This window comes from Onychomys torridus, chromosome 13 (assembly GCF_903995425.1).
Source record: "Onychomys torridus chromosome 13, mOncTor1.1, whole genome shotgun sequence".
Classification (NCBI taxonomy): Eukaryota; Metazoa; Chordata; class Mammalia; order Rodentia; family Cricetidae; genus Onychomys; species Onychomys torridus.
Genome location: NC_050455.1, coordinates 3,267,501 through 3,290,686, shown reverse-complemented (window position 1 = coordinate 3,290,686; position 23,186 = coordinate 3,267,501). Strand labels below are relative to the sequence as shown.

General features: G+C 44.4%; 1 protein-coding gene across 1 annotated transcript in view; it reads right to left on the bottom strand.

Moving 5' to 3' along the window:
- Positions 1 to 23,186, bottom strand: part of Lama3 (laminin subunit alpha 3) — a 252,313-nt gene that overhangs the window by 43,181 nt on the left and 185,946 nt on the right. Inside the window, 13 exon segments of the mRNA XM_036204961.1 lie at positions 1,526 to 1,628; positions 2,393 to 2,534; positions 2,831 to 2,985; positions 3,611 to 3,727; positions 5,015 to 5,211; positions 6,325 to 6,492; positions 6,678 to 6,789; positions 6,896 to 7,006; positions 12,785 to 12,936; positions 13,607 to 13,657; positions 15,432 to 15,538; positions 18,802 to 18,882; positions 21,987 to 22,096. Of these exon segments, the coding sequence (XP_036060854.1) occupies positions 1,526 to 1,628; positions 2,393 to 2,534; positions 2,831 to 2,985; positions 3,611 to 3,727; positions 5,015 to 5,211; positions 6,325 to 6,492; positions 6,678 to 6,789; positions 6,896 to 7,006; positions 12,785 to 12,936; positions 13,607 to 13,657; positions 15,432 to 15,538; positions 18,802 to 18,882; positions 21,987 to 22,096 (1,606 nt within the window).

Below are 23,186 nucleotides of genomic sequence, written 5' to 3'. Positions count from 1 at the left end.
ACAGAGGCCAGAAGAGCAGTTACCAGAGCCTTGTGGTGACCAGCTGAAAGGACACACACAGAGGAGAGATGCAAAATAATTCAGGGAACAGCTGGACTTCCACTCCGACCTTAGCAGAGGAAGCTTGCCAAGGAGGGTGTCCTAACATACAGTGTGCGGCTGGCACTGGCTGGGACTTAATGCTACTGAACACTTGTTCAATGAATGAATGCTGGAGTGAACAAATGAATGGTACAGAAAGCATCCCTTGCAGCCACGACAAGACTGCTCTTGAGAGAGCCTCACACAAAGGACACAAAGTGGATGTCTCTTTCTGCCCCTGTAGAACAATGAAAGTACCCGACCTTAGGGTTCTCCCCAGAGATGTTCCAAGTGACACATCAAAAATAAACTGATGAACAAAACGGTCCAAATCCACATCCCTTGCTGGCAATGCAGCCATCTTTGGGATGTAGGAAGTGACTAGCCAGTGTATTAACACCATATGGCTCTTTATAACTCCAGGACTGTTTTAGTTAGCAACATAGTCAGTATTCCACCCTACTTAAAACACCCACCTTTGCCACGGCCACACCACCCTAACACTGAAAAGGTGCAGAGAAGAAGATTGATAGAGTGCATGCTTAGCATGTCCAAGGCCCTGAGTTCAGTTCACAGCCATGAAAAACAAATAGACGAGCAAACAACCACAAATATACAACTCCAACTCTAAACTTGTGTAATGCAGACAGACCTAATTCCCTACCATCTTAATGTTGATTGGTGATTGTGTATCAGAACACACTTTGTCTGGGTTTTATTTTGTGTGCATTTGGTTTTCAAAAATATTTAGTAAGTACATTTACAGAGTCTTCATCTGTCCCTCAGAATGGACAGGGTAGCCGAGCGAGGACTGAAGAGGACAGAATCCCGCTTGGCATGGCTTCCTGGGAGAGACCAGAAAATTTCCAGAGGCAGCATTTTTCAAAGCTTGGGGACTGCTGAATTTCAGATGGCTTCTATCCCTGTGTCTCAAAGCATCTACCCCTGAGCTACATCTCATGTCAAGACAATTTAATTATTTTTTAAATACATAAGATGAAAAATTACCAAAGATGCTTAAAATTTTCTCATGGTCCATTTTGGCAGTATTTTTGGACACTTTTCATTTGCTAAGATTTTAGGGCTTTTGGTATCTTGAAGCAGTTGCTGTAATAACCTGGAATAAACGGCCTTCATATGTGGCTTCCCACTGCCAGGGTCACCAGTGGATTAACTAAGAGTACCTCTGAAGTCAGGCCAAGGAAGGCTAGAATTTGCAAGACTTTTTCATCTGTATGAGACCTGAGTCAAGTCCATGCAGGATGGATAGGGGCTGTTTAGGACTCTTGGTAAATGCACAGCACCAATAACATAAACTGTGAGTGCAAAAGTGTGCTTTGTGAGGACACTGGGGTCAGAGCACACCTTTGCATCCACCCACCCCCACATTCCCACAGGCTGACTAAAGCCCTTGACTGCCCCTGCTGTCCACCCTTCCTAATACCTTGCCGTAGCTTCTTCTGTGTTGTCTCGGCCTCGTTTAACAGTTCATCGCTGTCGGAACTCAAGGTCTTAGCTCTTCTTGGAAGATCTTCCTTTATCAGTGTCTGAAAGCAAAATATGTATCACCCTTGAGCAAACACAGAGTTATAACACTTTTTACCTTAGGCCCAAATCCCTTATCTTTAATCTTTAAAGAACAAGATTTAAAAGAATGAATTGCACACTGTTGCCTAACAATGCGGTTAGGACTCTAGGTAGACTTGTGCCTGTGGCTTGGGGAGCTGGGCTGATCTCTGGTGACAGATGGCCTAAGCCCCTACAAAACCCCTGCAAACATTTACTTGCCTTGGGGCTTTCAAGCCTTGGAACCTGAAAGTCTTTGATCTTTCAAGGCCTAGCTTCCCAACTCTAATGTTGAGTGCTCTATCCTTTATTTCTTGTGTAAGGAGATATTATACAGTACATCAAAGATCCTGTAGGCCTCTACAGACATGCCCAGATTTAAAACCAAATCATTTAAAAAAAATGGCAATCCAGTTAATTCCCAAAATCTTTCTTTTGGTAAACATCAATTATTAACCAAGGCATAAAAACACCTAGTGAAAAGCAGGATATACTATTGTTTAGGTTCAAGATTGACAGTGGTATGTTTTCTATCTGATTGTACAAATACATTTTAAATCACACTCTTGATATCAAACAGTAAATGTAGAAATGGTCCATACCAAGAACACACTCAAGTCTATACATATAATAAGCTCTGACTTTAAATAAATAATTTTTTAATACTGTTACATGCTTAGGAGAGTAAGAAAATGAGCTGCCTCCAGAGCCAGTCTAGCAAGCCGGTGCAGCTCCAGGTACCCACTTGGAGGGCAGACTCCGAGGCGCTGGTGGCCTTGTTGGCGGCATCCTCCGCTGCTCTGATGGCATTGAGGATATTCTCATAGGCGGTGGCAGCATCCACAGCACAGCGTACCAGCTCATCCCCACTGGTATTTCTCTTTATCCTGGAAGATGATACAGGGTGAGGGTAGGTCATCCAGCATCCTTTCTCTGCCTGGGGATGCCATCCTCCCAATGACTGTGCAACATGTGCTGTGCACTTGCTACTCTGTCCCCAGGACACAACTGAGAGACAGATCTCATTGCAAGTCTGGTTTTGACTTAGTCTATGGCTTCTGGATGGGGCTTTGGCCTTGGTCCAGCCCTCCACCATGTTCCCGGGTCCTAGCCAGCCCAGTAAGGACCTTGCTTGGTACTCAATCAACCCATGATGTCTGGACCTCTGAAGCCAGGCACTCACTCTTCCAGCTGCTTCGCCAGCTCCTGTAAAGACTGAGCATGCTTCTCGGCCTCCACCACCAGGGATGTTTTGCTGGTGGATCTGGAGAGCTCTTGCACTTTGCTGCTTAGCTCCTGTCTTGCTCCATTTAAAGCCACAGCTAAGCTTTCATATTCCTATTTTTTCCAAATAAACAATATAAATTCAAGCAGTTAACATGCATGCCATTTTCTCAAACTCCCTCATAAATGATGTTCTAATGGGAATTTATATTTTCTAAGTTATTTTTATTATATCAACTTATCCTTAGTTCAGATAGTGCCATTGACTATAATTCAAGTTTTGCCATCGTCTTGAATATCTTCCTTCTGATGGGCACCATCTTTATAAGGTTTATAGAGTTACAATGTCATCATCGAGGTGAGGTTCAGCTAAATAAATGGAAGGCCTACTTATGATATAGAAACAGATACTGGGAAAGATTCTTTCAAAATGCCTTTAAGACTGCTAAGAAGTCCGCCAGGCTTTTATCAAGTCTTTGATGTCTTCCATCAAGAAAGGCGTATTTGATATTTTAAAAATAGCATTGCAATGCTGTGACCACAAAGTGACTTACTCATTGTGGACAAATGAGGTAATGTAGACAGACTTAAGGGAAGCCCAGCATTCATACCCCTCTCCCAGCAGAGACCTCTGTCTCAAAGGGATATACTGGAAAGTCAATAGGTTTGCCTATTGCATTGTCTCCTGACAATAGCATTTGACTAGTTTGGATGTTTCTAGAGAACCGGAGTCTGCTACCTTCTGACTTTTGTCCATCTGCTGCAGTAGATTGTTGGTCTGGAGCAGGGAAGAGTCTGCCGTGGCCAGATACTTGGTGAAGTCATTCTTCAGGGAATTCATTTCTTTCATTTGTCTCTGAAGAGAATAAAAGAGCCCATGTGCACACATTCCACAACACATTAGCAGAAAGCACAGACATGTTTATGGAACAACAGGAAATAAGTCAGAGTTCAATGTTTTCTTGAAGCTGACAGTAGCCTAGCCTGATGTAAGTGATGGGGCCTGGATTCTCATGTTGCTGTGTTACCATGGTATCCTCTGCCAGCATGGCTGAAGAAGTCTCATTCACTGGGCAACTCCACCGGTGAGGTGGGGCATGTTATTAAGATCTGCTTTGGAGAACAGAACATAGATTTTAACTAAATAAATGAACCAGGGCCAATTGCCTCCACACACTAGTCCCAGTGAGCATGCAGAAGTTATCTGAATAAAAGATAGCACAGGACAGGAGTTTGCCAGGCTAGAAGACTTAGAGTCTGGGACCCACACTGCTGGAGCAAGCCTTCTTCCCTGGCATAACCAGAGATGCAAACAGAGTTGCTGCTGTCCAGGACAGCACTGAGCGCATCACCCACTAAGGTGACACTGGTTTGTGTTTATCAGCTTCCTCCTCTTTGGGTGCTACTCATGCGATTCAATTCCGGTCTGTCATTGACAACCCTTCATGTATTTTTTGTTTGTTTTTGTTGTTGTTTTGGTGTAGGGTAGTCACCATCAAAAATACAAACTATAGGGCTGGGGTGTTGGCTTGATGTTAAAACAGTTGCCTAACATGAGACCCTGGGGCTGATTCTAAATGTGCCTAAAAGAAAGTCTCTACCTGCCTGCCATCTCCCTCTCTCTCTCTCTCTCTCTCTCTCTCTCTCTCTCTCTCTCTCTCTCTCTCTGTGTGTGTGTGTGTGTGTGTGTGCGTTTGTGTGTGTGTATGAGTGTCTGTATGTCTATATGTACATGTGTCTGTGTGTGTCTCCTGTGTGTGTGTGGTCTGTCTCTCTTGTGTGCCTGTGCTGAAACCTTAATCTAAAAATTCTGCCATTATAATGGCATGTGACCTATCCTTCTGCCTCTTTCCTATAAACAGGTAGATAATTGTTTCAAACAGTTGATGAATTTCTCATTCTCTCAGCAGCATTGTCTCTCCAATGTTCTCCAGCCGTGGGCAGGCTGTGGCAGTTAGTGAGGCTCTGCCAGAGATTTCAGGGTCCTCTGAAATCGGGGAAGTGAGGTGACTTCTCCTGCATTTAATGCCTCACTCTTGTCTGATCAGGGTCTGAGGTAGAAAAACCAGACAGGTGTCTGGTCGCGCCTCCGTTCAGCCCTACCATTAATGAAAGCACGAGGAGGCTTCTGCCTGTGGCTCACCTGGATGGCTCCTAGAACCCCCTCATTTTCACGGTTGAGGCCAGTGGCCTGCTTTGCCTGGGCAGCGGCCTCCTGGAGAACAGCACGCAGGTCCTGAAGTTTGGCTTCATAATCACTTAGAGAATCCCGAATATTCCTTAGCAGTCCATTGTTCTCCACCTGGTGGGTTTCCAGCCAGGTCCTGAGCCGGTTCAGCACTACAACACAATTTCCGATTTTCACCTGAGAGATGTCAGAACAAAAGAAAGGGAGCCTCCTTCCTGCTCACTCCACGATGCTTCCACAGCCTTGGAGGGAACAGCAAAACTCACTTACATAGACCTATCATGTGCATTCATGCACTGCCTTTTTGGCTGCCATGATAAGCACACAATAACAGTAGTTATCATTCTCATTACTGATGAGAAGACAGTCTCAAGGATAAATGACCTCAGATGCAGAAGTTAAGCAGAATAAAAGGCTATGATTCTTCCACTGCTAAAAGCAAGGATTAATGTTGATTAGCACAAATGTCACATGTCAACTACAACTTGCACATGTGCCCTAGATACATCATTTTACCAGAGAATACATAGCCATATGGAAGATACATGGTAAATTAATATGGTTATTTTTGACCCAGAAAGGCATTTTCTCTACATTTACATATACCTAGCTAGTCACTCAGATATTTGGTTTGGGCATTGTTTTATAATAATAGTGTCAATGTTAATTTTGTGATTAAAATATTCAGCAATGGTAAAGTAATAATCTTTAAAAATGGAAGTTAAGCTTAATGGAGCTAAGCTTGGTGGGTCATGCCAGTGATCTCTACACGTGAGGCGCTGAGGTGGTAGGATTGCACATCAAAGCCATTCCAAAGCGAGGGGCAAGAATGGCGTCTTTGAGAAAATCAGAAAAGAGGGAATCGTCACCAGAAGGAGGTTTGTACAGATGAAAGGGCCACTTGTGGTGGCCCACGCCTGCAGGGCCAGCACTCGGGAGCCTGAAGCTAGAGGGCTACCAGGAGTTTTGGCCAGCCTGGGCTAATGAGTGAGACTTCACCTCAAAGACAAAAATGTGGGGGAAGACAAGGCACAAATATTATAATTTTAGGGTCATTTACACCATGGTAGGATGTCGTGCCTCTTGGAAACTTGAAGAAAAGACTGGGCTCTAGAGGCAAAAGGGGCAGCCCCATTCCCACTGCGGCCTCTAGCAAGGTTTGCTGAAATGAGACCTTCTTCCCACAGCCCAGAGCTCCAGACTGCCCTTAGAATACGGAATTTCAAGTTGATTAGAGTGGGCACAGGAATCGGGGCTGGCCTTACGGCGCTGGGCTTCTGTTTTCTCGGCCTCTGCTTCTCTGAGGTGCTTTCTGAAGTCTCGGCCTCGAAGCTCCCGAATCATGCGCTGGGCTTCTGCCAGCTCCCTGGACCAGTCGCCCACCAGCACGTCCGCTCCTTCTCCACCTGGCCTAGCGATCTGCTTCAGGAGAACTGGAAAACATCAAGTAGCTTATTGAACTGGGGGTTCTAGAAGCTTTGTGGAGAGTCCTGTTCATCTTTAAGTATCACTGTGGGATCTTCTTTCATAACGCGGTGCTCTCAAAAATAAACTCTTCGTTCAGAACACAACAAAGGTTACGCAATAGGTTTTAATTGGGCTGGGTAACTTTTCTTACTGTGCACATTCTGGATGACGTTTTTAATCTTCGTGTCCAGTTCTTTGGCACTTTGGGTTGTCCGATCAATGTTGTTATATAATGTTTGTGCTTTTCTGGAGTTGACTTGTGCCTACATGCAAAGTAAACTCATCAGGAGTGAATCAGAGTAGAAGGGAGATGAAACTGAAAGTATCCACAAGGAGGAAAAGGTGAAGGTAACTGACTCAATACATCACCTTTTCCTGGACAGTTTCGAATTCACGGTTCAAATGGCCCAGTTCTTTTTCCAGGCCTTCCAGTTTGGACCCGTGGCTTGAGATGGCGGAGCGGAAGCCCAGCAGCTGGCTCTGAAAGCAGACACAGAGCTAAACCCTTCAGAGCAGACATTGCCCAGCTGTCTAAGCTCCATTCAACAAGCCCAATGCTGGCTCTATGGGGTGGGGAAGGTAGGGGGCACAGGGCATGGGGTTCCTTGAAGTAACTTACAAGATGAATCTACTTTCTGATGTAAATTATGATATGGTTGTGAAGTAAAGCAAATGTGTTGGCCCTCTTTCCACCACTACAATCAATTTAATAAATTATTATAAATAAAAGATAATCAACTGACAAAGAAAAGGCTTCTCCTGGCTCACAGTTTTAGGGGTTTTAGCTCCATGGCCTTGGATCCCTGGGGAGGTAGCGATTCTCAAAAGAAAGCACATTGTGAGCAAAGAGATGAAAATGAGGGAGAGGAGGCGCTGGGGTCCGACAAAGCCCCCTGGAGAGCATGCGCCCAACCCTAAAACACCTATACCGTCTTACACTTGGAACAGCCCTTCAGAGCTTAGGCACTGGGGAGAGGGGGTCACTAAAGACCCAAACTACAGCAAATCCAAAAGACAAGAGGTAGTTTTTACTTGAATTAATGACTTTGCCTTATAAAAGCAGTACATATAGCTATTTGCACTGAAAGAACCTTTATATTTAAAGAGGCTCATCTCACTGTAGGGGGTTCTGAGTGGATATAGTTGGATGTCCTCAAATTCAAATGAGAAGTTGGTATTCTCAAGGAAATTGGATGACATGTCTGAGGCAGCACAGCAGGTCACTGATTGACTGTGTTGGGTCACAATCCAGTTCATTTTATTTATTCATTATTTATTCATTTTATTGCCATTATATCATTACTGAATTGCCTTATTACTTTTAAAGGTGACATTGCCACACATATTTAGAATAGGAATCATTATTTATTTATTTATTTATTTTGGTTTTTTGAGACAGGGTTTCTCTGTGTTGTTTTGGTGCCTGTCCTGGATCTTTCTCTGCAGACCAGGCTGGCCATGAACTCACAGAGATCTGCCTGGCTCTGCCTCCCAAGTGCTTGGATTAAAGGCATGTGCCACCACAGCCCTGTGGTGATATTGTATCTCCCAATATATTGTGCACCCTAATAAACTTATCTGGGGTCAGAGAACAGAACAGCCACTAGATATAGAGGCCAGAAAATGGTGGCACAGATGCCTTTAATCCCAGCATTCTCAAGGCAGAGATCCACCTGGATCTCTGTGAGTTCAAAGCCACACTGGAAACAGCCAGGCATGGTGACACATGCATTTAATTCCAGGAAGTGATGGCAGGAAGCAGAAAGGTATATAAGGTGTGAAAACCAGGAACTAGGGCTGGTTAAACTTTAGGCTTTTAGCAGCAGTTCAGCTGAGATCCATTTGGATGCGGACTCAGAGGCTTCCAGTCTGAGGAAACAGGATCAGCTGAGGAACTGTCGAGGTGAGGTAGCTGTGGCTTGTTCACTTTCTCTGATCTTTCAGCATTCACCCCAATACCTGGCTCTGGGTTTGTTTTTATTAATAAGACCTTTTAAGATTTGTGCTATACTGCCCGGCTCTAGAATAGGGATTATTTTTAATTTTTGGAGGAGGGATGTAATACCTTGAAAGAGAGAGCCGGGCAGTGGTGGCGTACATGCCTTTAATTCCAGCATTTGGGAGGCAGAGCCAGGCGGATCTCTGTGAGTTTGAGGCCAGCCTGGTCTACCAAGTGAGTTCTAGGAAAGGTGCAAAGCTACACAGAGAAACCCTGTCTCGAAAAACCAAACCAAACCAAAACAAAACAAAACAAACAAACAAACAACAAAGAGAGAGAGATTTAAATAAAATGATTCTATTCCCTCCATCTGTATGTCAGAGACAATGCAGAGAAAAGCAAATCCAGGTCTGCAGCCTAGCAGTGAGTCTGACCCCACAAGGTGGGCATTCTAAACTACTGGGTGTAGGTGTGTGCCCAGGAGCACGCAAAAGTGTTAGTTCATTTTCACTGAGCTGTCTCAGAATTTGTGTGGCAGAGCAATAAGACAGATAGATCACTGTAACTTTACAGTGGGAAAGCCAAGCATCACTGAGCAGCCATGAGTGGAGGGTGTGAGAAAAGAGCAGGAGCATCCGGCCACGGGTGAGGGTGGGGAGCAAAGCGTGGGAGCATCCGGCCACGGGTGAGGGTGGGGAGCAAAGCGTGGGAGCATCAGGCCACGGGTGAGGGTGGGGAGCAAGCGTGGGAGCATCCGGCCACAGGTGAAGGTGGGGAGCAAAGCGTGGTCTTTAGACTTTGGTCTTGATTTGAATTCAGCTGTGTGAATATGCTGTTGTTCTTATAGCATCTACATGTCGGCTAAATGAAAACACTTCTTCTCCAAGAGATCTTGCGGGAGGTGAGCGAGACACAAAACAGTGCCTGGCACACAGCATCTGCGCAGAGACACCAAATAAAGCAACTACTCACAGAGCTTCCTTTTCTCTTGCCACAGAAAGGGTCGTTTCCTTCTCTATATTAAACCCATAAACCGCGGAGTCAAAGGAACAGTCTTCCAGAATTACTTCCAGACGGAGCCCTGACATCAGCTCTCATTGCAAAACCTCTCTCTCAACTCCGCCCAAAACCTCCTTCATTGTGTCCAGCCTTGGCTTTACCTTATCAATTCTTGTACTTCAATAACTGTATTTTTCCGTTTCAGTGATTTTCAGTCAGGTCTTTTCATCTCTTCTTACTTGATTTCAAGTGAGATTTTCTCCACATCTCATTTCTTCTAATGGTTGCTATTCTTTCAAGAGATTTTCAGACTGTCCACTTATTTTCATCTCTCTAAACTGCCCTCATCTCTTATCTGCTACATTTCTCTAAACTGCCCTCATCTCTTATCTGCTACATTTCTCTAAACTGCCCTCATCTCTTATCTGCTACATTTCTGGTTGATGTGTCTGTTGAACTTGCAGACTCAATCAGTCATTGGGAGTATTCTCCTTCCTCCACACCCTCTTTCGCCTCTAGTGATCTTATATCTATCACAGCCCTAACACAAAACCTTGTTCCCAGAGTCTAAGGCCAGGCTGTGCATAAGCAGTTCAGAACTCGAATACTATGATGATGTTGAGGATGTTGTTCTCCAGCATGAATCCAGGCTTGAGGATGACATTTTCCAGCATGGATCAGGCTTCTGGGCTTGTCTAGACCATGGTCAGAAGACTAGGACTCCCATGGCCCACCTCTTTTTTCCTTTTGCCACCAAAGAACATTGGGCAGTTTCAAGGTTTTGTGTTCAGCCTTCATTAATGGGAAGAGTAACCCTCAGTATTACTTGAGAGAGCTTGGCTCAGGCCCTGTGGCCCCATCACTTCCCATAACACCCTCCTAACTCCCTCATTTCCAAGGACACTGAAAGCACTGACCCAGATGGACTGTATCCCAGCCTTGGAACAAACCTCAACACATCCAAAGGCATTGAGATCTTACATAGTTTGCTTCAGACCACAAAAGATCAAATTATAAATCAACACTAGAAAGCCATTAGGAAAAAAATCTCTGATCTAGATTTAACAATACATTTCTAAATTACTTGTGGGTTATTCACACATCACAGGGAAATAGAAATGTGTTTTGAATTGAATGAGAACGAAAACAATACTGTGAAGTAGTATTTAAGAGAAGCATTTCTTCACAGCAATAAATCCTTATGTTAGTAACAAGAAAGTTTTAAATCAGTCAAATAAGCTTTGATCAGAAGAAACTAGAAAATGAATAGCAAATTATTCCACAGAATATAGAAAGAAGAAGCGAAATTATGGGTCAGAGTAGATATCAGTTAAGTTTGATATTATGCCCAGTTAGCAGAATAATAGTAGCACCCTTGAGGCCTAATAGTAGTAGCACCCTTGAAATCCCCAGTCTGGTTCTTGACCAGATCTACTATACCAGCCACATGCTTCCTCCTAGCTGGTCACCCCGTGATGTCTATGCCACTCTTTCGTCCATGGACATATCTTGCCATGTTGGTCATTATTATAGTTTATAAGATTCAGAGCTGGCTAAGATTGTTGATGACTTTTTTTCTCCACAGTAGCCTGAAGAGAACCTCTGAGCACTATGGTAGGCACTCAACAAGGAAGAAGCTTCCTGGTCAGTACCAACTTGATTTCACCATGACCTGAGAAAAATATGTATCTCTCAGTGTAAAGATTAGTGCAGCTCTCAGCTCATCAGAGAGTTTCTTTGTTGGTAGTTAACACAGAAACTCAGAAGAGAGTGTTAGCTGAATGCTCAGCACAGATGGGGTACCTACATCACTCCGTTCCTCTTAGTCTTGGGATCATTGTGGAAGAGGGGTGGGGAGACTGTAAGAGCCAGTGTCAGGGGAAATCATCCTGAAACAGTCTTCAGGTCATGCAGAACCACTACACCCATGAACCCACAGCGGCTGTGGCTGTCTGTACAAGATCAAGCCAGTCAACATTCCAGCATGGAGTGGGAAGGGGTTCATGAGGAAATATTGTCAGTTGCTTCTGGAGTAGGGAGAGACCATTTTATTTGAGGATGTGGGTCCTAGTAGGTTTACTGTGCTCGAGCAGTGGCCTCTCACTAAGGAGTAACACATATTGAAGTCAACTGATTGGTTGTTTTTTTTAACCAAAAAGGGACATGAAGTTATGGGACATAGGTAGGTGGGGGTTGGCCTTGAAGGAGGTAAGAGGATAAATACAATCAAAATACACTGTAAGGAATTCTCAAAGAATTAATAAAATATCCATTAATAATAATAATAATAAATATTAATTCTTTGAATGATAAAAATTAAAAATCAGAAAAATTGAACATAGAAAAATTGATGAAATAGAAAAAATAATGAAGTTGATAATCAAGAGAAAGAGATGAGGTAAAAAATTCCAACTCTGGGAATGAATGGCAAGGGGGCACACTGCAGATTTTATAGATCTTAAGGGACAGGAAAGGACTTCTGAACTATTTGGAGTGAGTACATTTGGTCATTTAGGTGAAAGGGACCCATTATCTAAAAGGAACCCTCAACTAACTCTTACTCATGAAGAAATAAATGAGCTAATGAGTCTACTATCTTTTGTACAAATTCAAAATACTGATTATTAAAAGAAGAACCATCTAAGGACCACCTAGTCTCACATAACTTCTCTAGAAAATTCTAGCAACTATTTTAAGAGGACTAATACTAGCTTTGAAGAAGCCTATATTTGAATCTTCTGAATGAAAGACACGGAGCTGAATGCTTTATGAGAAAGAAAGCTCAGGAATGTTCAGTGAGCAATGAACTCACACTCACAAGTGCCAGACCTATGTGTTGGTGAGCACTTCTCACTGGTGAGAACTGACTCTTCGTTTGTATCAGGGGAATAAAAACCCCTTGAGTTTTAAGTGGAGTCGTCTATACCCCGATTCCTGTCTAACAGGACATTTACAGACACTACATCCAGCTCTCTGCATCCATGGTTCTATGTCTATGGATTCCACCAGGTCCAAAGATTTTGGGAAAAAAAAGTATTTGTACTGAACATATAGTGTTTTTTTCCTCATTATTCCTTAAACAATGTGATAGAATGGTTATTTGAATGGATTTATACTTATTCATTGTTATAAGTAATCTAGAGATGATGTAACGTTTACAAGCCAGAGTGCTGGGTCTTAAGAAAGTCCATGTCATATTAGGGATGCGAGCATCTGCAGGTTTGGCTTTCCACAGAGGGTCCCAGAACCGATTCCCCAGTACAGAGCAAGGCCCAGCCACACTCACTAAGCACCAGTCTGGACCCCCACCGAAGGCTCACCCTCAGGTCCTTGGCCTGCGTCTCCACGTGCCGGATCTGTTCTAGAACACCAGTGCTCACACTCAGGCCCTGCAGCTTTGACTTCACTAGGCGGAGTTCCTCACCCATGGTGGCCAAGTCATCCAAGAGTGTCATCACACAGCTGTTACAGTCTGCAGGGGCCACAGGGAAAGCCGGATATGCTGTAGGCTGCAGCCCAGAAAAGCCACAGAGAACAGTAGGGCTCTGTAGCCTGTCCCTCAAACACAGATGATCACAGGCAAAAGTCACACCCTCCATGCCTCATGGAGAGATGTGTACTCTGAAGGAGAAAGAACTGGGTGTGCGAGAGCATTTTTACTAGAAACGGTGACTCTTAGCAGCTTGTTGCTTATTTTACCTGTGTTCACCCTTTGTTTGTGGGGTGTCTGCTAATGACTATTTTTGTTGATTGGTTTTGAAACTGGGTTTCACTAAATAGCCCAAGCTACATCAAATTAGTGATCCTCATGCCTCAGTATCCCATGTGATGAGATTACAGACATGTGCAACTACACACAGATGATTAGACACTATGTTAAGTGATATGTCATCCTCAGAAGGTCCCCAGAAGTTATATGAGGTGGGCATTCTGTGTCCATTCTATACGTAACTTGGACTTGGAGAGGTAAAGTGGCCTGTGGGGGGTGGACAGCTAAGAGTTGATGGGGCAGGGTCTGACAGTACTGTCCTTCCCTGCCCTCTTGCTTTTGTTTCCAGACTTGCAAGTGCCCAGTCCAGTCCAGCACTCGTGCATCCTAAATGAAACACTGCTTGGGAGAGGGAGGGGGTTTTCTTTCTCACCATCACAGTCTTCTGCAGGGGTGCCGTCTCTGGGTTCTTGGCTTATACAGTCTAAAGTCAGAAGGGGAAAAAAGACATTTTAATTTTACTTGGTCTTTATCTGCCTTTTAAGTTGGTTTCAGAAAAGCCCATTTTGGAAGGTTTTAGTCACCCAGTCACAAAAGTGTCACTGGCCCCTGCTTTCCACTTGCACCATGCCATCACCATGAACTTCCTTGGTGGCCTCCTTCACTGTTTCTTTTCTAAGACGGGCATTTCTCAGGAATGGCATCGTACTTTCCTTTTTCTCTTTTGGTAGAGATTCAGCTGGGGTCTCACACATCAGACAATCACTCAGCCACTGAGCGACGTCGTCAGTCCTCTTGTTACTCAGGTTAGTTTTGTTTTTTTTAAGATTTGGTGGTTTTGTTTCTGTTGTTTTTGTTTTGTGTGTGTGTGTGTGTGTGTGTGTGTGTGTGTGTGTGTGTGTGTGTGTGTCACACGTGTGTGCACGTGTGCCTCATCTATACAGAAACCTGTGAAGGCCAGAAGAGGCACTGGATCCCCTAAAGCTGGAGTTGCACTTGTGAGCTTCCTGAGACGCAGGGTGGGAACTGAGGCCTGGTCCTCTGCAGAGCAGCCATCAGTCTTAAACACTGAGACACCTCCAGTCCCTGGATCCTTTTAAAAACAGGGTCTCACTAAGTTGCCTAGGCCAGACTTGAACTTCTGAGTGCCTGCTCCAATCTAACAACTGGTGTTAACCTGTTTGTTCTGTCTTGGATTGGGGACAGTTGCTTGATCTGCCATAACCTGCACATTCCCAGTTTAGTTCTTCAAGATGCCCACAGTCGTGAGAGAGTTCACCAAAGTATATCTATGTCACTTTCCTAACACATCTTTTCAGCATTTTTTATGAAAGAAGAGAATATTCCTCTGTTCTATTCCAAGTTTTTCTGAATGAATCTGCTCAAACTGTGACAAATTATCTTTCACACAGTAAATACTATCCAAACCTCTGACTTGTATAGCTAAGAAAGAAAGAACAGGTGAGTGTTAGTGGTGCATGCCTTTAATCCCAGCACTCATGAGGCAGAGGCAGGAGGATCTCAGTGAGTCTGAGACCAGCCTGGTGTTTAGAGCGAGTTTTATGACAGCCAGGGTTGTTACAGAGAAACCCTGTCTTGAAAAAACAAAAACAGAGAGAGAGAGAGACAGAGACAGAGACAGAGAGACAGAGAGAGACAGAGACAGAGAGACAGAGAGAGACAAGGAGACAGAGAGAGAGACAGGGAGACAGAGAGACAAAGAGACACACACACAGATAACACTTTAATTTCTTCAGGTTCACATAGAAAGAGCTGATATAAAAATAACTGTAGAGTGGGGATAGAGAGAGAGCTCAGTGGTAAAGAACTACTTTGCCAAGGGCCTGAGTTCAAGCCCCAGCACCCACTCAGGTGTCCTAACTGTAACTCCAGTTCTGGGGGGTCTATGCCTCTCACCCCCACTGACACTGGTGCTCATGTGTACTCTCAGACACACATATACACATAACTTTAAAATAAAGTTGTTAAAAAAGAAAGCAAACTACAGTGTCCTAGGAACATCTCAATAAAATCACCAAAGTGGGTCTGAAGTTATTTAAGCTACAAATCATTGGGGTTTTAAAACAATCTACTTTAGAAACTGAAGTAATTGCTCCCCAAAGCTGCCAACATGACCCAGCACTCACAGGGCTGTCAGGCGAGGGACAGCTGTGAGCTAGAGTTCTGTGCTTTGCTCCTTAGACCGTTGTCTCACAGGAGCTTTAAGATTGAGGTCAGGGGCTGTGCATCGAACTTACCTCCAGTAAGGGGGTCGCAAGTGCCTAACGGGCCATTGCTGTTACAGTTGCATGGTTGGCAGCTACCTCCAAATTGCTGGGGATTCCCAAAATATCCTGGTGCACACCTACACAAAACATGGAAAGGCTAAGAAACACTCAAATAACTATGATTGATCCACTTTATTTTCCCGATTTGAGACACCATAGCTGCGTAATAGGAAAAGTGACCCGGGCTGATGAGAAGGAACATTTCTTAAAGGGCGTGTTGATTTTATCCCATGAATGAGGCTTCTAAGGGCCAGAGTCAGACAGGGATTGCTCCTTTGCCTCCCAGCTGCCTCTGCTACCAACTGCTCAGTAGCTGAATGGCAGAGGACAAACGGTTTAATCAAGACAGAAGGGTGGGCTGGATTTTATTGAGTTATGCTCCTGAAGACATCACATAAATATTGTTTCATCTAAAGCCAACATATTCATAGAAATAAATCTAGGAGTTTCAAATTTTTACAGGGAGAAGAATATCTGTATTTCCTAATGTGTGGTTTCAGGGCTGTGTAATATATATTTATGCTAATTACAGCAGGGGGTATATAAGAACGTGATGTTACTGACGGGAGTCACAGCTGCTGCCTCTGGCCCTGGGCCACTGTCATTCTAGATAACATAGTAAAAGTCAAGTCCAAACCTCAAAGTTTAAAGGTCATATGACCTTTACACTAAATTCAGTTAGAAAAAACCAACATATTAAATTAATATTGGGAGGTCAATTAAAACATTTCTATTTATTAATGTTTCCCCATATGAGGAAGCTGAATTTTCAGTAAACTGGTATGTGGTATGTCAACATAACAGAGATGATAGACTTAAGGAAACATGGTAACCCTTTCTCCAAATTTTAAGTCCTGAATAATAATTATAATAAAACCCCAGCCATTTGCAGCACATCTTCCCAAAGGTGCCCTGGTGATGTCTGCTGGGAGTGCAGCTCCTGGGTCAGAAACAGCTGGCTGGACCCTGCCTGTGCCCTGTGCTGTGGTCTTGGGCTGCCATGGTCCTTTGAGTTCCGGTTGACCATCAGATTCCCTCAGGAAAACATAAGTTCCATAAAGACATTGAAGGTTTGCTCACTGCTCATCTCTAGGACCCACAGTGCTGCCTGGCACACACCAGGAGCCAAGCAGGTATCTCATGGATAGAGGAGTGGACGGATCAATGAATGACTAATAATACACACCTTGATCAATAGATAGAAATGAATTAGTAAGCATCTATCAGCCTTCACATATAGGCACTCACTAGAACATATCTATGATTACAAGGTGAGATGCAGCCGTCATTTTACCATCAGTATTACTGGTTGTTACTGCATTTCAGAAAGCGGACGGCAAGGCAGACACTCACATACTCTTCCCTATTGATAAGGCTGAGGTGGCTTATCCAAATCTACAAAGCAAGGGGGTAAAATGCTAGCTAGTATTGAGGACTTACATACTGACCAGTCCCATGTTCATCTATTCTGCAGAAGATCTATGCCCTAAAATACTTTATTCTCATTTCTCATCTATATCTAAAGTTTCTGGGAAAAGACCAAAAGTACAACATCCCCTTTATAAGGTCATACAAAGAATTGGGGCATTTAATTCTTCTTCCCTGTTCTTACAAAGAATACATTACTGGTTACAAGAAATAACTGGTTCCCTTATTTTCCCTTCATAGCTAAACACCATGGATTGCAGCAATGCTTCCTGCTTTCCCAGATGGCATTAGTACAGGAATAAAGAGCAGAGACCACACCTGTCCATGACTCTGTGTGGCTGAGGGAGAGAGAAGGGAGCATGGGAGGAGCTAGAACCTGTCTGCACCTATCGTAGACAGGCCGTACCTCCCCAAGTTCAACCAGACTTCTCTCTATAGTACATTCCTACTTCTCACCCTTGACTTCCTCATTTGTCATTCTAGACTTAACAGACAGTGCCATGAATGATGCCTAGGTGTGCAATCATGTTTAATAAATAAATATGTTGTCATCAGCCTGGCACTCATTAAAAGATGCTTTTAATTAAGAAACAATAACTTGTTTTGAGACATCAAGTGTAGCATATGCTGAGAGAAGAATTGTTAATTAAAAAATATCTCTTCAAATCAGTTGCCAAATAAACAGATGCCTCATCAAACCTGTTACTGTCTTTGACTTTACTGTTTTTATGGAACCACAAGGATGCTAAAATTAGGAAGAGTCTCTCCCAGATGTACACCCCAAACTTTAAAGTCACACAACCTTGAACAACTTCCCAGCCCTCCTTCTCTGGCCTACACACCCTTCCCATCTCCACATAGCTGACTCTTCCATCCCTTGCTCTCAGAGGCTGGTTGGTTGACCCTTCAGATGCAACCCAACTCCGCCAGTTGGTTTTGTGACTAGTGTCCCATGCATCCCCTAGAATCAACATTTCATACTGAGTATATTTGGGAGAGGAACCAAATACTTCATGTATTTTGTGCGACACAGCCCTTGGATTATTGAGAGGTAGGATGTTAAGTTATTAGAACCTGGGTCAACTTTTGCCGTATTCAACCTACCCGGTATCTAGTACATAGAAGCTACATAAGACAATTCATGAATAACTAAAATGTATCTCTAGGACACTGGCCCTCCCACAACCCTTATTATTAGTAGTATTTTACTAAATACATCTAATATGAGCAATGTCATGATAGGCACCGGGGTTGGGAAATAAACAGGCTTTCCTGAGTGCTCAAAATATACTGCAAGAAGCACTTTGTGTGTGTGTAAGGCTATGGATTATGTGTGTATGTAGAATTATAATTAAAGTTACTTATATATACAGAAAAGAATATTGGTGGGGATAAAGGTATATAGAGATGTGTGCACTTGGGTGTAGGCATATGCAGCAATGAGTCTCTATGGGAATAAGAGCATGTACAGATATTTTGGGGACCAGTATTTAAGAATGTAGGAGAAGTGGTATATAGACTTTGGGAGATGAGAGTTATATAAAGAACACATAAGGGTGTGGCTAAAGGTGAATGTGTATGCTGGGAGGAAGAGAGATGTGTAGAGATGGAGAAGGGCATGTGGGAATGAGCATGGGGCCCGGGGTGCACAGTGGCATGTGTTGGGAGGATATAAGTCTGTATGTATGTGTGCTGGTGTGGTGTGTGCACCTCATCCTCAGAAGTCTAAAGATGAGCAGGCGAGAAGAGAATGCTAATGTTTGTTGAGTGAGAAGTCTTGTATTTTTCTCACAATCATCCTAGCCCTCAGTAGGACACCGGCCCCAAATCAACCTGTCCAGCGTACCCCACCTGCAGATTTTGGAAAAAGGGGGCTATGGGCAAGGGGCACATGGTGCAGGGAGAAACCTACCTCTCACACTGTGCTCCTGTGTATCCGGGTTTGCAGGCACACCTCACATTTCCTCCATCCACAGTACAGCCAGTAGCAAAACTTCAAGGAAGACAGAAAAGAGGTCTCAGTGAAAACAGAACCCCATGGGCTCATTGGTTTCTATCACAAAAGACCAGCTTTCATGAAGTGAAAATTGAAACCCATTGTCAGGAAGATTTTGAGTGAAGAAAGTTGTATGGGGAGAAAGTTTTGCCCCTGGAGACTGGCCAGAGTGCGTGATGAATGTCTTCAGCTGACACTGGACAAATGGGGGAATGAAGACATGCATTTTCTTTCTGGCTGGATAAATGCATTCCTTCCCTGGAGTCACACACACTAACTCAGCCTGGTAGAAATGGTTACAACATGGTTTCCCCAGGAATAACAAGGAAGGATGCAAGTCCAGGCAGGAAAGAGAACAGCAAGTCCTGATTCTCTTAAAATCTGGTCTCCTTGTTTATCCCAGTTTCTTCTACGCAGAGCCCGCTCCTGGCAGATAGGCCAGGCCTTGGGAGCCCCAGAGAGAAGCACAGAGTTCCCCATCCCATTGGGCATTTCTGTGGTACCCCTGCTGGTGGCTTTACATTGTTTTCCAATCAATTCCTAAAATTTCAATTCCTTTTCTTTTAGCTTGAAATTGACATATATTTGAGAAATCTTTTTTGCTCCCAAAATAAAGAAGCCATGTGGACTGGCAAAGTGTCTATATTTGTGTAACATTACAAACTGATGCACATCAGAGGGAATGTCTAGTAGGAAAGGTTATGCTTGGGAAGCCTCCCTTGCTGGGCGGCATGGATGTAGAACTTCCCCTCCTTAGGGACCATGTCAAGTTTCTCAGTGATGTTTCAGTTGATGGAGGAAGAGGTATAACACAGCTGTCATGATAAACCTGAAGGTCTGCGTGCACTCCAGCCCCACCGAAGCTGGGAGCTGGCTTTGCTGACAGCTCTGTGCTTAAACCCAAAACAAAGCTCCTGAGTGCACGGAGGGAAATCTTGGTGTTCTCTTCTCCTGCCAACCTCTGTCTGTGCAAGTCTGGGCAGGCACAGAGTGATAGACTGCTGTACAAATAAGGCTGCAGGACAGGGCAGGCTGAACCGGACTCAAACACACAGATGGGAAAGCAAGGCAGATGTTTCAGGCACAGGGATTCTCCAGGGAAGCAGCCCTGGGGCACGAGACTTGGAGAGAAGGAAGATGTGGTCAGTTCATCTGACCTGGCAGTCAGTCTGCTTTGAACTCTGCCCTTATTTCTGAGTCTGCGTGGCATAGGTGCGGTTTCTTGATTTTCCCTGGAGTCCATGGTGGACACGGCCTAATGGACAAGAGTTAACAGTGTGCCAGGCCCAAAGGACTCGAGAAGAAACGGTGACTGTCGTACCTGCCATCTCTCAGTCACACCAGGCCTGAACAACAGCAACAATGTATCACTCAAGGGTTCCCCCAAGGCTTCCCTCACAACAAGCAGTAAACCCAGCCAGGTGGCTACAATCTTCAAGGTTAAGCGTCCTAGAATCTGAGTCCTGGTTGGACCCTTCAGCTGCATCTCCAGACCTCTTGGCACTGAGAGAAAACCTGAAGAATCCCTCTCGCTTCACCTGCTTCTGTTTCCTTAAAAAAAATTACACTGGGCATGGTGGCCCACGCCTTTAAACCCAGAACTTGGAAGGCAGGGGCAGGCGGATCTTTGTGAGTTTGAGGCCAGCCCTGTCCACGGAGAAAGTTCCAGAACAGCTAGAGCTGCTACACAGAGAAAGCCTGTCTCAAACTCCCCCTGCTCACACAATTACCACCATGGAGCCCATGCGGGTGAGCGGCACTATTAGACTCCTGTGAGCTTAGCTATTGGTAACACTCCTGACTCGTGGGTCTCAATGATCATCCAGGCGACTTTCAGGACTCGAAAGCTGCTTCTATCAGAACCACTGACTGTTCTCCTGGACATGTGCAAGTGTCCCATGGGTGACATCGCTGACATCGCCGGACAAAAAGAACCCAGCCTTCAGGTCAGGCCAAAGCCGTCACTTCCTAGTGTGCATCCTATGACGTCCAGCTGTACAGAGACGACTGGTAGATGTTGCCTCATCCCACCTGCCTTCCTCACTTCGGAAATGGTCCTGAACCCTGCTCTCGGGGAGGTGGGTCTGAGGCTGCCCCACACCTGTCTCTGGGCTGCCTCATGAATAAACTTTTTCTTTCTCATTCACAATACCCACCATTTTGGTGACTGGAAGATTGTGCATCCAATTAAGGAGCGCCCTTGGGCCCCTTTCTCTCTTAGTGCACGTCAGCCCTCCTGCCTCTCTGTGGACCTCTTTAGCCCCTCAACCCCCCACTCTCAGTTCTGTAGAACCTCCAGATTACCAGCTGCCACTGAGAGTGTCTACAGTACCCATTGGCGTCAGGACAGGGCCAGACCCTTTGAGGCTTTCCCTTCTGGGACCCACATACTGCCTTGGCTTTCTCCACTCATCATTCACGCCCCTGCTAACCAGCCATGGCTTCTCGGCCACTCTCTAATTGTCAACCACACAACCCATGTCTGTCTGATCACCTCCTTCGTATTTATTTCTGCATGTACTTACTTTGTGCAGTGAGTTGTGGCGACCCTTCCTTTCCCTGACCCACTCCAGATAAAGCTATCAGATTCCACCATCTTTACCATATGTCAATGTCCCTAGTACAAAGCCAAGCTGAGGCCTGGCCCCATAATGGGTGCCCATGAAATTCGTTAAACCATTGAGTGAGCAGCAAAAGAAAGAAGAAAAGGAAAAAGACAAAAGGGAACAATTTAAAAGACAGTTTCTGTTCAATGATTGAGGTTTTCCTTGCATTTGTGTCTGTTCATTAAGAAAAAACTAGATAGCTCAACCATTAAAGGCTAGGCTGACAACCAGAATGACATATATATATATATATATATATATACCAACCTTAGTGAAGTATTATTCACATACTGTACAGTTTACCCACAAATAGCATTCAGTGGCTTCGTGCAGTTGAGGTGTTGCACAACCGCCACTCTGGGCGATTTCAGCACACTGTCATCGCTAGGAACACTCACAGCCCACCAGCCGTCACTTCTCTTTAACCCGTTATCTCCTTGACCGCTCTCAGTTCTGTGCCAGACTACACACTGTTACTGTGAGCTCCTACTGTACCTGTTGGTATGAGGGCAGGGGCAGACCCTACAGGATCCCTGGATGGCGTTTCCATAGTGACCTTCCTTGCAGTGCTCACAGTGTTCCCCAGCTGTGTTGTGCTGACAGTTCTGGGGACAGATGAACAGGACAGCGAGTTAGCTGTTTATTATTGGTTTATACATCTTCTTCAGTGCTGATGATTAAATCCAGAGCTTCAAGTATGCTTGACACACCTGGACGACATCTCTAGTCCTCTGGCTACAAGATGATATTGGCTCTGTTGAGAATATATATTCCTATTTAATTTCTCTTGGTACCACACAAAAATACTGCAAGGCTGGAATGATAGCTCAGTCTGCCTAAATTCTTGTCTTGCATGCACAAGGATCTGAGTTTAAAAGCTGGCTATGGTGGGACATGCTTGCAATCCCAGGACTAGGGGGAAGGGTAGATCTCCAGGCCTTACTAACTAATCTACTTGGCAAGCTCTAGGCCAGTGAGAGACTCTGTCTCAAAAATAAACAAAAGAAATGGATGGTGTTTTGGGACACACCACCCCTACCAACACCCCCACCCCACCCCTGTTCAAGGGTCCTTTCATTAGCTACAATAGAGAAAGACCATATAGGTTCCTATTCCACAGTATCGTTTCACAGCGTGGCATCTTGGGCAATTTCCTTTATTTATCTAAGTTTTATTCTTTCCTATGTCAATTTTATTGACATATGACTAAGTATAAGTACAATTTTCCTAAAATGTGCCATTAGAAGAGCACCACTTTCCGATGCTATTAAGAGCATTTTAGAAAGCAAAAGGGAGGCTGGATGTGGTGGTGCAAGTCTTTAACCAGGTACTCATGAGGCTGAGGCAGGCAGAATGCTAAGAGTTCAAGGCCAGCCTGGTCTACATAGCAAGTTCCAGGCTATGCAGAGCTACAGAATGAGACTCTGTCTCAATCAAATGGTCAAACAAGCACAAAACTAAAAATGTGCTGGGTCCTTGGGAAGTGTGGATTCTCTCTCCTCCTGTTAGAAGGTCTTATCTGGAAGCTAGCCTCATTCTCTTCATAACTGAGGTCAGTTCTGAAGAGCAATACATTTTAAATAGGTTTTCACATGTGGAATCTGTTAAAATAACAGAAAGTTACACAATGTTAGAAGAAGTCCCTTATAACTCAATTTCCAGAGAATTAAGAAATTGTGTCTAGCCAGGCAGTGG